Source organism: Perca fluviatilis, chromosome 23, assembly GCF_010015445.1.
Source record: "Perca fluviatilis chromosome 23, GENO_Pfluv_1.0, whole genome shotgun sequence".
In the NCBI taxonomy this organism is placed as follows: Eukaryota; Metazoa; Chordata; class Actinopteri; order Perciformes; family Percidae; genus Perca; species Perca fluviatilis.
Window position 1 is genome coordinate 5,050,193 of NC_053134.1, and position 14,041 is coordinate 5,064,233.

Genomic DNA, 14,041 nt, shown 5'->3' on the forward strand with positions numbered 1-14,041 from the left:
AAATAGCTAGCTAACAGTTACGTTACCAAGAAAAACAATTATAACTTAACAAGAATGGTCGCATTAGCATTGGCTCTCTAGCTAACGTTAGCTAGCTAAATTTAGCATTACCTTCTGCCTAACCAACTGTATGGTCCTTACTCCAAAATCCTCATATATTCCATATTTCATAACGTTGACATATTTTTCATTACATGAAAAATTACATTAAGATCAACTAGTAATGGATACCTACCGAAGTGTCTGACGACATACCAGGCCATGCAGCCTCCATCGTTGTCTCCCTTTGTCTTTGTCTCTGTGGCGGAAGAAGTTTTTTTTTCTGTTCCGGCTGCACTAATACGTCACGTTGCTGGGCAGGATTAGATTCATGTTGTGGCTTTGTCATTATCTGCATTTTTCATTTATTTCATTTTCTACTTTTAGGATTTTATTTGCTAGTTTATGTCTAAATTATAACTATGTTTTGTGTGGTTAGGGGTTATCAATGCCCATCATTTATATAGGCCTAGTTTCTATACTAATACCATACTCACAATTGAGAAATATCAGTTTAATTACATTAGGATACACCTCTTTTCAAATTTTGTAAACTATACGCATGTTGGCCCAATAAATCTTGAAATATTATTGGTGATTTGATGAAGATTATGATGAGGGTAAGAAAAAGACCAATAACTGGACATGTCATTTGGCTTTTATAGTTGATATAGGCCTACAATTTAATTGAGTAACATAAAAACAGGCCTACAATTTAATTTAAAAACAGGACCAACACAGTTACTGAGATACTTGTTTTTGGTGAGGCTGTTGTTGGGCCGAAATAACACAAAAATTGTGTTAAATTGGCCAACACATGCACTGTGTCAAGATATTTTTACGCTTTTTACACATTTTATGTTGATATTTGCACAAAATGTGTAAAATATGTAACAACACATTTTTTGTGTCTTTTTTAACACAACCCTTCTAAGAGTGCAGGAGAATAAGCACTTTACTTTAGCCATTAATTTAATTATTACCAAGTACTGTAATGATGCATATGGAATCACCCAAAATGCGAGTGTTTGGAAGAGGCTTAATGTCTGCGAGTGATATCTTACAGAGATGCAAGTGTATGAATTACCAAGTAATTCGCTAATCTCTCATATCTTGGAAACATCAGCTTTAAGTAGTGTCGGCTGGTGGGAAATGGGAGCACATCTTGATGTTCTGGAAAATCCATTAATATCCATTATCTGTGCAGGCATATAGTGTGCAGGATCACGGGGATCACACTGCACGAAGCACACTGGACCAGTCATTCTATCAGAGGATTAACATATAGATATATATATGATATATACAAATAAAGATGAAGTGATACATACCGAAAGCAGACACAAGAGTGAGAGGAATGGGTACCCGATGCACAACCACAGATCCGACAAATCAAATCATATTGAATCAGTTTTAAATTACATTTTGTATCTTATCATAAATGTATCCGTATTATTTTGTATCGGATTGCAGACTGTGTATCCAGAATCGTATGCAATCCTCACACAATCAGAAGACAGACTGTAGGAAGAACATTCAGACATCATGGCAGCTAGATACAGAAAATCTTTCAAAATGTCAATGTGCTGCACTGAAAGGAGAGCGATCGCACACCTGTAGAGTCCGTAGCACCTGAAGCCGAACCAGAGTTACAACGTGTAACCTTTGTATTCATCTCTGATGATTTTGAAATAATGGAAGCGGTACTTTTTTAATTTTAATTATGGAAAGGACAAAAAAAAGATTAATGTATTCATTACAGACTAAAACTTAAACGCCTGACTGATTCCACCCTAATATCACTCAACACACACAGTGTAGGAGACTGGTGATGGTTATAAATGACCCAGATATGATTTGTCATTAAAACAGCAATTCACCAAAATTATCTTTCAGTAACAAGGAGGCACAGGCGTGTGTGTGTGTGTGTGTGTGTGTGTGTGTGTGTGTGTGTGTGTGTGTGTGTGTGTGTGTGTGTGTGTGTGTGTGTGTGTGTGTGTGTGTGTGTGTGTGTGTGTGTGTTTTGGAGTGCTGTCCTTGGGTTTCTGGCAGACGAGATGGATGAGCTGTAATTACACTGATAGAGAGATGATGGGAGGAAGGGAAGAAGAAAAAGAAGGAGGAGGAGGAGGAAACAAGGTTGTGCATGCATTTGTCCTTGTATAGGAGCGTTGGACGCGTGCGTGTGCATATATTTCAATGTTATGGTCGTTAAAGGATGATGGGATATCAGCCGAATACAGCAGTGGAAGGTTTTGACTTTCAAATCAGAATCATAACAGACATGACGGACATGATAAACAGTGTGAAACGTAGAAATAAAAGTGATAGAACAGCCAAGGTTCCAGGTGGAGCCGATTGTTGGCTTAAATGATTAATAATTCATTTGTTTTCAAACCGTGAGGCAAAGATAGGCTATTGCACGAGGTGAAAGGGACAGGTTCATGCAGGTGTTCTAAAAATACTGGAAGTCATTTATTGTGGTTTGGCTGCTGATCAACACGGTCAGCAGCAGCTGTGCCACAATTAAAGTACTTTAAAAACCTTAGTGACCAATCGCTGCAATTAGTCCTAAATCACACTCATGTTTAGAGTCATAGCTCTGTAAAACCTGAACACACAGACATGATACACATATTGTTTGATTCAGTGCGACTTTCCCTTTCAGAGGGTAGATAACATTTACTGTCCATTGCTAATAATCATCCATTAACCTGCTTAGAAACCATAGAATAAAGGTGCTCCTAACTTCACAACTTGCCTACGAACCATCGTGTTTTTAAGTTTTCTTGAGTTTTAAAGTAATCCATGTGTTTCAAAAGTGTTCCCTCCATTGAATGGATGTTATGAGTGGTTATCAGCCTCGCAGATATGGGTCAGAAGAAGCCTGCTACACCTATCGCCCTCAGAAGGCAGTTATTGGAACGGTCGCCCCTAGCATGGTCAGGACCTCTTGGCGATTTCAAACAAATCTAACATTACTTGGTTAACCAAACATGGTTAGGTTTAGGAAAAGATCGTGGTTTGGGTTAAAATAACTGTTTGTTATGCAACTTCCGTTTGTGGTCAACGTTACGTCAGGAACGTTACATAAGAAAGTTAACTCACGTGACTTAGCCTACGACCTTACACACAGGACACGAACACCGGCGCCTCTGGTGAGAGTCCTGCGTTCGTTTGACCCATCCACCACCCCAACCTTACGTGGAATTTGAATCTTTATACTACGTCATCTCACGGAGGTCGAACGGTTGCTCTGAGCATTTAATATTGACGTGGATGGGTGATCCAGCTTACCAATGGATGATAACGGCCTACTGAGCCGACTAGGAGTTACATTAGGGCCCTGCAGCCTCATATCTATGGTAGTGATAACTGATATGTCAATTTATTCAGCTGATAACATTCAAAGCGGGCGATTAATCCACTGATAGTTGTCTGTGCATCCATGGGTACACTGCCAACAGGAGCTGCTAATAGATAATTCAGCATACTTTTAATGCTTCCAATGTGTCAGAATGTAAAGAAATAGAGGCTAAAATAAAGCGGGGTCCGCAGCGTAACTCACTGAATACATCAAGTATATTTTAAATATATTTTAATGTTATAGTAGTTCCAAAACTGGGAGCACAATTGTTTCCTAAAAATAACTTAGATAAAGAATAAAACCAAAAAAAACAAACATGGGGACACTACCGACACCTGGATTAGTGCCACTGTCCTCCACCCATTCATATACAAATATTTGTTCTGTGTTGAAAACCTGTGGGCACAGTTTTCTCAATTATCGCTGAGGGGGATTACGACAGTGTCACAATTTGAAAACCTCTGAACCCTAAACCCGCACATATATGTCCCCATATTTGGCAGTCACATATGGGCCACATGAGCTGGCAGAAAAGGAAATAATGAAGCCACATCGACCTCTGTACAGAAGCAAGTTAATTATCTTGAATCTCGAGATACCAAACGGTTATCAAGTTTGCATCTTAATTACTGTATTATTCTGAGACAAAAAAAGCTGCTATCTGACTTTGTTATATCATTTGGAAGCATTAAATCTGTTATCGAGATTTTGAGTCATTCATTATCTAGAGAAGGAGAATGGTGTTCATTTATAGTATTTTCGAGCCAGTTGTCCTGATTATATAATCACTTAATTAAGATAGTTTCTGGAGATATAAAGCATTGTTTTCATGTGATAAAAACTGTAATGTGTCATTTTATCAACATGACAACTAAAACCTGTCAAACTTAGCTAAATACACTTAACGCCTGCTTTGAAACCAGAAGAAAAAGGTGCAAATCTAGGCTAAAACAAAGCAGGGTCCACAGCGTAATCCACTGAATCTAAATGTTCTATTGACTGTATTTCCCATAATTAGAGCATGATTATCTCCCAGATAGGACTAAGCCCTCTTCACACGGGACTAGTATTACCTGGGGACCTCTAGTAATTTGTAATGATTGTGGAGGTCGGCATCTGGATGATTCGGAGTCATACTGGCTGCGTTGGCAATTATAAATTAAAGTTTATTAGTCTTGACATGATGTCCAGCGGGTAAGGTCAATAAATTTGTGTAAATAAAGATTTTGCTCATCACGAAACATAGACGTGTGGGGGTCATTTTAAAATCATATGAGGTCACCTGGTAATACTAGTCCCATGTGAATACCATCAATCTGAACTTTCTGTGTTGCACTAAGAACATTGGGACATTACCGAAGGCCAACTCCGGACTCACGTTTGTATAAGCAAAAGACTGCCTTTATTCCTTGGCACACAGATTCAATTTGTACTTTAAATGCTAATCATTTTGGTTTTTAAGGACTAGCAACTTGTAACCGCTGATGATTTTTATAGTGTAAAATTAATTCCTGGCTATGCCAATATTTAGTGCATCAAGATTAGGTTTCACCTAGGCTAACCCTAGATACAACCAGAACACGCACACGCTGACTGTACATGCTTAACATATTAACACATGCTCTCTAAGGCCTCCAAAGCATATGGCGATATGAGTAGTTTGATCCCTACCCTCTTATACGACCCACAGGAGCGTTTCATAAAATAACGCCCAAAGCGGTGGCGGAAGGACAACCTCATTTCTCAGTTTGGTTAGCTTTAGGCACCAAAACTTGAAAAAAAAGAAAAAAGAATGATGGTTTGGGTTATAATAATAGACAGTAAAAGAAATGGACACAGCGACGCCGTAGACTTCCACTGAGACCAGTGAAGTCAATTAGAAGCACTTTTCCGGTAATGGCTGAGCGTTACTGCGCAGCCTCAAACTGAGCTTGACGACGTAGATGTGACGTGAGCAACCTGTCTGAAAGTTATAAGTCTTCTGGTAGCTGTGCCAAGAGAAATCTCAATCATTCCCAATCTTACAGAGACGGAGAACGTGAGTTGGAGCTGTCCATGAGCATAGGAGCAGGAGCAAAACGTTGCTGAAATATTTTGTTGCGATGCTTTCATGGACTCTCTATGGGCTTCTCCCTCGACTGTATGATGCCTCCAAGTCCCCCCAATCGCCTGCGAGCTTCTCCTGACTATACGGTAATTTCTCTACTGTGCGACAGATAGTTGCTTGGCTTTGACACAATCGTTAGCCTATTTTTACAAAAACGTCTGCTACGGGGCCATAATGTGAGATACAAGGTAATGGAGCCTTTTATACATTGTCGCGTTTCTTTAGAAATAAACAATGGACAAATAGAGTCTTTAAACGCTTCAGACATAAAGTTATTCGCGGTCAAAGTGACACCAAAATGAACAGGAGTCAATGGGATGCTAACGGGAGGTGATGGCTTGTTAGCCTCAGAATCTCCACATAGGAGGTATGCTATCCGGATGCTTGTTTACCCCTCCTTGGTTAGAATCAGAAGTTAATTCACTTCCTGAAAGTTATGCATGTGATGCTGAACTTGACATTCGTAACGTTAAAAAAAAAACTGGCCGTTGACTCAAACCCCACTCTTCCGGGTGAAAGTCCTGTGTTTGTTTGACCCACTAGAAGGCACCGCCACTAGAAACGGAAGGCTGTAATTGCTAATTGTACAAAACGACGTCTGGGAGCGTTTTTTGGGGAAGGACCGTGTCTACTATTCTCCTAAAGTATTTCCTCAACTACACAATTGTTTCCACAGGCTATATTAACTCCCTGGTACCACCGTCTTTCTCTTCTTGATACTCTTAGATATCAAGCTCTCGCAACTTCATAATCAAGATATTTAGTGTTTTAACCCCGGAGATAAGGATTTAATGACATGAAACAGCTTAGAGGGGGTCAGGGCATTAAAGGTGTCCTCATGTCGAGATAACGAGCTTCTGTATTTCCTGTTCTATCCACAGAGCTTTCTTTATCTCTCTCTCAGCGTCGAGACAAACAGGAGTTCCAGAAGGAGAGAGAGAGAGAGAGAGAGAGAGAGAGAGAGAGAGAACACACAGGGTAAGTCTTTTGAAAATAAAATAAAAGCAGGATTTTTTTTAAATCAGAAGACAAGCAGAAAATTAAGTTAGAATTACGAGAGATTAGAGTTAGAAAATACCTTTGTAATGATTTTTACTTGCTGAGTTTTATTATCACCATGAGTTTGATCTTATATCAATTTATTTTATTTGTTAGTGCCATGTATTGTATACAGTTTTTTTTGCAAAAGTAAATTGTTATGAAATTTAAATATATAATATACATTAAAATGCAGGTTATTTGTCATGTTGTTGAATGTGCTTTGATGTGGGTTTTGCCCTGTTAAGACTCGTGCTCCCCTAGTCTGTGCTGCTTTTGGACAAATTTTGGGTTGGCTTCTTTAAGTGGAGTTACTACAAGTTACAGTAAGCTTCAACGGAGAAGGATGGAGCAACAGTTTTTCAGACCACAAATTGTATTTTAGTTATAGGAAAGTACATTTCTTCATGAGGTCAGCTTTTGATAATCTAGTATTGCATATGGATACTTTATTTTTGATCATATCTGTGGAATTAACCGCGTTTGACTCTCTAGGAGCCTCGTCATTATTGGACAGCCATGCCTGTTGAAGTTGGACATGGTGGCGTACATGAGTCTGAACCCTTTACAACCTGCAAGAAGTGGCGAGGAAGGTTTTTAACAAGCTGCCACTACATTGTCGGATGTGTTAGTTATATTTCCTTCTCTTTCTTCTCCTGGTTTTACTCTTCCAATCATCGGTTCTGAAACTGAATTATTCTGCATGTGTGAGTTAGAGCTGGGCAATATATCGATATTATATCGATATCATGATATGAGACTAGATATCGTCTTAGATTTTGGATATCATGATATCGTAATATGGCATAAGTGTCGTCTTTCCTGGTTTTAAAGGCTGCATTACAGTAAAGTGATTACCAGGCTGTTGTAACCTTTCTATTATTTGCCTTTATACACTTAGTCATTAGATCCACATTACTTATGATTATTTATCAAAAATCTCATTGTGTAAATATTTTGTGAAAGCACCACCACTACAACATCGTTGCTTGATTGTCACCATATCGCCCAGCCCTAGTGTGCGTTGCGTTTAAAAAGGCTGTTCCGAGAGGCTTACGATCTTTCCTTCCTGAACAAACTAAAGCTGCTTTAAAAAGGAACCATTGCAGCACTGGTGTTTTTTTGGTTTTGTGTATGTTGAGACTGACCGTCACGCCGCTGTCGGTCTGCGTCTCTCTGTAGGTGAAGTTGCAGACGGCCCATGCCAGGTAGTACGTGGACATGCGCGGCGTGCGGGCGAAGCGGTTGGTCACCCATCCGTCCTCGTCCGACAGCGAGCTGCTCTCCACGGGCATGTTGGAGAGCGAGGTGTACTGCGGGTCGTGGCGCAGGGTGAGGGAGAACGTGGCCTTGTAGATGGGCTCGTCGAAGCAGGGGAAGGCCTTCCGGGCGTGGATGGGACTGAACTGAGTCACGGCCAGGTAACTGGGAGGGGACAAAAGAAAGGGAGCTGTGTTATTGTTAAATAAAAAAAGATTAATGAACTTTCAGAGGGGCTTCAAATTATTACCTTATAACCTCTATATATTCAGAGAGGGCCATTTAGAACAAGCTATCTTTTCCAATGACGCCCTAATTACAGCCAAAAAAAACCCAAAAAAAACAGTACAAATAAATACGATCACAAAAAAAATCTGATCAAAAAACAATACCCAATACAATATGTAAAAAGAGAAAAAAACATTAAAAAAGGAACAACCACAAAATGACATGTAAATAAACAATAAAATCGAATCACTGATGTAACCTTTTCAAGCATCACCTTAAACGTCCCAGTGGAAACGGGTTGTTGTAATTTGAGAGAAGCCAGTTCCATCGGTCGGGAGCGTAAACATTAAAAGCACCATTTACTAATTTACTATGGATACGTGCCGTGATAAGCCTTATGTGTGTCTGTGAGCGTGTCCGTGCGTTAGTAAAGTTCAACAGCAAAGACCGATACAGGGGAATCCTTCTAAATAAACCGTAAACAAGCAGTACGTTTACATGCTCACCAATATTCCACTATTATTCCGAATATGACATTATTCTGAATTTGATACAGGTCATGTTAACAGCATATTCTGGTTATTTATTCCATTTATTCATAGGTCTGGGTATATGTCCTGCACTGACTTGAGTGGGAGGTAAACTGTGCTAAATCGTGTCTCCCCCATCTGTAGCACCGTCTTGGATAATTGCACAACCAGGCCAGATTGTTTCAGATACCTCACGAGTCCTTCAGCAGCAGATATGGTCTCTCCTATATCTGGCACGTGCAGACCGTGGCCAAGGACAGTATTAATTAGGTGATCGAGACAAGAAAGTCTCCTATATGGTTCCGGGGCTTTGATTATGTTGCTGCCTTGTTTGACTGAGGGAGCTAGGGTCGAGGTCTTTTTTTACGTTTCTTCATTCGGATCCATTTGCGATCCACTCCATTATGAATAAACAAACAACTCAGTTTACAGGCTTCGTCCTTTTTGCATTATTCATTAAGATCATTCTAAATAGATTTCTGTAGTTCAAACAACTCCGAATTGTAGTTGAGAACATCAGTTATAACGGCCCACGTATTAAAAAATTGTCGGGTTTAAAATCGGGCTCGGGCTCATAATTACAGTTAATATGTGACACAACATGCACAGGTCGAGATTGATTTTTTGGGCGCGATCTAAAATTTACGCTACGCCGACCTTTTCAAGAAGCTGGGTGAAGGAATGAAAGAGGCACGCTGTGTTCACACGGTCCAACAAGTCCGCCATTGCTGGTAAACTTTGAAAAAAAATAAAAATAAATCGTATTTTGCACGGCTACATGTGAACGGGAATATTAGCTGAATATTCAGTTTCATTAGCCATGTAAACAGCTTAGTTAGAATATCGTCTTTTTCGGAATAAGGGATAAAACCGGAATATTATGTGCATGTAAATGTAGTCAATGTTGCTCTCTCCAGATGGTGAGAGCGAATGGTTCAGGGAATGATGTCAGCATTGCAAACACCATCTATCCGAGTCCTTCACTCTCCAACTGCCCATAAAATGACCCAGAAATAGGCCACTTTGAGCCCTGGTCGGATGTTTACTAGATCTTGATTTGACTGGAGGTCAGGTTCATGTGTTGATCATAAATCACATCTGAAAACTTAATGTTAGTTTGGCACATACCCCCCTACAACGTTTTTTGTGCGGAGATTAAACGAATGACAAACAACCTGTTTATTAATGAGCTTTAGAGATGTTGTTACCTTTGGGCAGAGCCAGGATAGCTGTTTGTCCCCCTGATTAGTCTTCATGCTAAGCTAAATGAGCCGGCTGCTGGCTGTAGCCTCATACTTAGTACAGACATGAGAGTGGTATTGATCATCTCAAGAGGCAACTACAGGATGTGAATGATGAAAAGTGGCACAGAGAGTCAGCCAGAAAACCTTAACTGTGCATCATCATGTCTTTGGCGTGACTAACAAAAACTAGAAACACACTGAACGGACTCAGTAATGTTGATTATACAACAGTATCAAGTTTCAATTTGATTGCCTAGGAATTCACTTTTCATTTGTTACAGGAAGATACGGTTATTCTTTCTTTTAAAAGTTATAGTTTCACTTTAAACCAGGTCCCCCTGGGTCCATTCGGGTCCAAGAAACTAACATCGGGCCAGGTCCGCATTACTTTCAGTCTAATTAGCTTCCTTTCTCTTGCCACAAACCCTCTCAGCGGAGACAGCGGTAGAGCAGCAACTCCCGTCCTCTGCAAGGTAAAATTATTGTTTCTGTCAAAGGAGTCTGGTGGCTTTGAAGAGAGCAGAGATAACGGCTTCGGTTACCCATCAGTGTTTCCTCTATATTGATTCTGTAGTGGCGGCCCACCATGGCAAAATTTCTGCCACCACGGTATCAGAAATATGGCTGTACAAAAGAAATGTAGTCGCGGTTGCCTTTTAAATGATCCTGCCTATCACATTGCAATTTAACAACAAGAAGAACTATTCAGAGGTTATTGGGCCCGTCCAGTTTAACTCCACATACTGTTGTGTTGATGGAGTTTGTCAAAACGTTCGCATTCTTTCGAGTCGACTATCAAACGAACAGCTCCACCAAAAACGTCACCGCGGTGGGTCCGTTCTAAGTGTAGACCTGTTGTAGATGTTAAGCGCCCTATAGTTCCTCAAAAAATGCAGTTCAATCATAACTGAAAATATGCCTCATTGTGTGTGAATAGAGGTGAATAAATATATTTGTGTTGCAGTGAAGTGTCATACATAAAAAATTTTGGTGGCGGGGCGCGGGGGGGATTGTTGTTCAGACAGACCTGCTGCCTCTGCTAAAAAGAAATCCAGAAGGAAACACTGGCCATCATAAAGGGCTGTCTGACAGCAAGGGAATGCAGTTAAAATATTCTAAACATAGCTTACACTTTAGGTGCGTTTAGCTGCTGCCCCCCATCCACAGCAGGACATTGCTTAGCACTACAGCTACTCCAAATTGGGGGCGTACCGACCTCCATCGATTGTAGCTAACACACCGACTGTGGTGAAGTAGCTCATACAACCACACTTCAAAACATCTGAACTCTCTCTTTACACAGAGCCCAGCCTGACTCTCCACTGACCCACAGATCAGATCTCATTATATTGACGAACAACACTTTGCTCCACATTTGGCCTTGAATCCAAATGATGGCTTTAAATGAAATGTCTAGTGAGGCAGAATTGCTGTAGCATTAAATGGCCTATGAAGTGACTACACTGATTCAATTCATCATATTCTCATGTTTGGCTTTAAATGCTCTCTGGCTCCGGGTCAAAGCTCCGACACGTTGAACTCTTCTGGAATAAATCCATAGAGAATATGTGATGCCGTCGTATGAAGCTGGGTTTTGTTTTAGTCCTTGAACATTTCAAAGCTATCAAAGAAGACATTTGAGGTGGAATCAGAGTTCACAGGGTTGAAGGATGAGGATAATCTTCTGAAGTCGGCTGTCTGCAAGCAGAACTTTTTACGGGAAGACATTTTGACGTCTTCAGGTTTTCTCGTTCAGTGTGGAATAAAGAAGCTTCGACAGAAAGAGATAATCCAAAATAAACACGAGGACGTTTTCTGTTTCCTCCCGATTTCTTTAAGCCGAGTTGAATGTTTTCATATCGGAGCTTTGTTACGTGCGTCTGTCAGCTACTTGACAGAAACAGGATGAAATTAAAACTCCAGGAAATAATCCCTCTGAAAACTTTCTTTTTCTTTCTTGTGCATTTTTCTCCGGGTGTTTGTGGAGGAAGAGATGAAAGGAATAAGAGTGGGAGGCAGAGAGGATGGGAGAAAGTACAGGTGGGAGTGGAAGAGAAGAGGAAGGGAAAGGGTGGAAGATGAAAGACACAGAGAGAGAGAGAGAGAGAGAGAGAGAGAGAGAGAGAGGTGGAGACGAGGAGGAAAGAGGAAGAGGCAAATAAAGAGGCAACAAAAGTGAAGTAAAAGAACGATGGAGCAGAAAAGAGGAGAAAAATATCAGAAGCCACCACAAAGCACTAATTCAAAACAGAGGAGGTATACTGGGGGAGGAAGATAAAGAGGAAGAATAGAGGCAGAGAAGAGAGTTGATAATGAGGGAGAAAGAGAAATGGGAGAAAGACGTGGAAGAGGAGGATGAGAGGGGAAGCTGAAGAAGAGAAGAACAAGAGGAGATGAGAGAGGAGGAGGAGAGAGTTGAAGGGGGAGAGGAGGATGTGAGGAGGACAGGGGAGAGGAGAAGGAGAGAAAAAAAAGAGGAGGAAGAGGTGGACAAGAGATAGTGTACATGAAGAAGAAGAAATAAGAAAAGGAGGTGTGGAGAGATGATAAAGAGCTGGAAGAGAAGGAGGAAGAGTAAAGGAAGGAGAACAAAATAAGAGGTGAAGAAAAGGGACAAAAAGAAGAGGAGAGAAAGTTGAAGAAGTGTAAGACAAAAGGAGAGGAAAAATAAGAGAAAGAGGACAAGAGGAAGAGGAGATAGTGAAGGGATATGAGTAGGGTTGGGTACCGAAACCCGGTTCCACTATGGTAGGAATCGGACCGGATTAGAACGCAAATTTCGGTTCCTCATTTCGGTTCCACTTAATGCGTCGACAGAAAAATGTTCCCTCCGTCGCTCCGAAACGGACGTAAAAATATCCCCCTCTCTCTGTAGTCTACCGTTAGCTAGCTACCGTAAACGTAGGCTACTTTTAAAACGCCATATTTTCCCTCTGGGCTCACCAAAACGGACTTAAAAGCAGATTAACCATTCACTGCACGTGATCGCTGGTAAACATATTACATCTTTGATGTCATTTTTCAGTTAACGATACCCAACCCTAGGTATGAGGAGGAGTTAGAAGAGTACTAGAAAGAGAAAGATGTTGACAGTAGAGGTATGGTGAGATGAAGAAATATGGAAATGAGAAGAGAAGAGAAAGAGGAGAACATAAAGGAAGGACTTTAGAGGAGGAAGAGGGGGAGAAGTAGAAGCAGATGAAAGCAGAGACGATATGTGAGGAAAAGAGGAGGAGAGGAAGGAAAAAAGGAGGAAGAAAAAGGGTAGGAGGCAGGGAAGCATTGGGAGGAGAGAGAAAGACAGAAAAGATGATTGAGAGGATAAAGAGAGGAGAACATCAAGGAAAGATTAAGAGGAGGAAGATGGGAGGGGGAGGTAGAAAAAGGAGGAAGAGGAGGAATGGAGGTAGGAGGAATTGAATAGAAAGTGGAAGAGGTGGACAACATAGGCAGTGAGAAGAAGAAAGAAACTGAAACGAGGTGTGAAGAGATGATGATGGAGGGGAGAGAGGAGGGAAGGGGGGGGGGGAAACCGAATAATAAACAGAGGGCGAGCGAGTCAGACAGAAAGAGAGAGAGAATAATGGAGAAAGCCTGAGAGGGCCGAGATAAAGAGAGAATCTATTAGACGAGAGGATGAGTCTGTAACACACACACACACACACACACACACACACGCCTGCGTGGAAGCTAAAAAAACAAAAAAACATTAACATACTCATGCGACTTGACATCCTGCAGGTTGCCAACAGTCGTCGCTGCCAAGGTAATGCTTGTTGTCACAGTAGTCCTGATTGACAACCAAGCTGACAGCGTTGCCCCGGACAACCTCGACACAGAACACACACACACACACACACACACACACACACACACACAAATTCATGTGGCAACGCTTAGCTTCGACTCCCGAACACCAAGAAAAGGAAAAAAAAGAGATGACATAATTTCCTGCTGTAAAGTTTGTAATTATCACAGAAGAAGAGCAACACACACACGTCATTGTCTGTATGTGTTACAGTTCTATATGTATCTCACACACACACACACACACACACACACACACACACACACACACACACACACACACACACACACACACACACACACCAACCTCTTCAAGCAACATCTCAAATTGCAAATCCCCATGTTCACATTGAAGAATGCTGTGTGCGTGCGTGCGTGCGTGCGTGCGTGCGTGCGTGCGTGCGTGCGTGCGTGCGTGTTG

At 41.1% G+C, this 14,041-nt stretch overlaps 1 protein-coding gene across 5 annotated transcripts in view; it reads right to left on the bottom strand.

The window, feature by feature from the left end:
- LOC120553207 (thyrotropin-releasing hormone-degrading ectoenzyme-like) overlaps positions 1-14,041 on the bottom strand; it is a 265,616-nt gene that overhangs the window by 223,340 nt on the left and 28,235 nt on the right. For all 5 annotated transcript variants that reach the window (XM_039791371.1, XM_039791372.1, XM_039791373.1 and 2 more), the window contains one exon: positions 7,700-7,976. In XM_039791371.1, the coding sequence (XP_039647305.1) occupies positions 7,700-7,976 (277 nt within the window). The remainder of the gene's footprint in view (positions 1-7,699; positions 7,977-14,041) is intronic.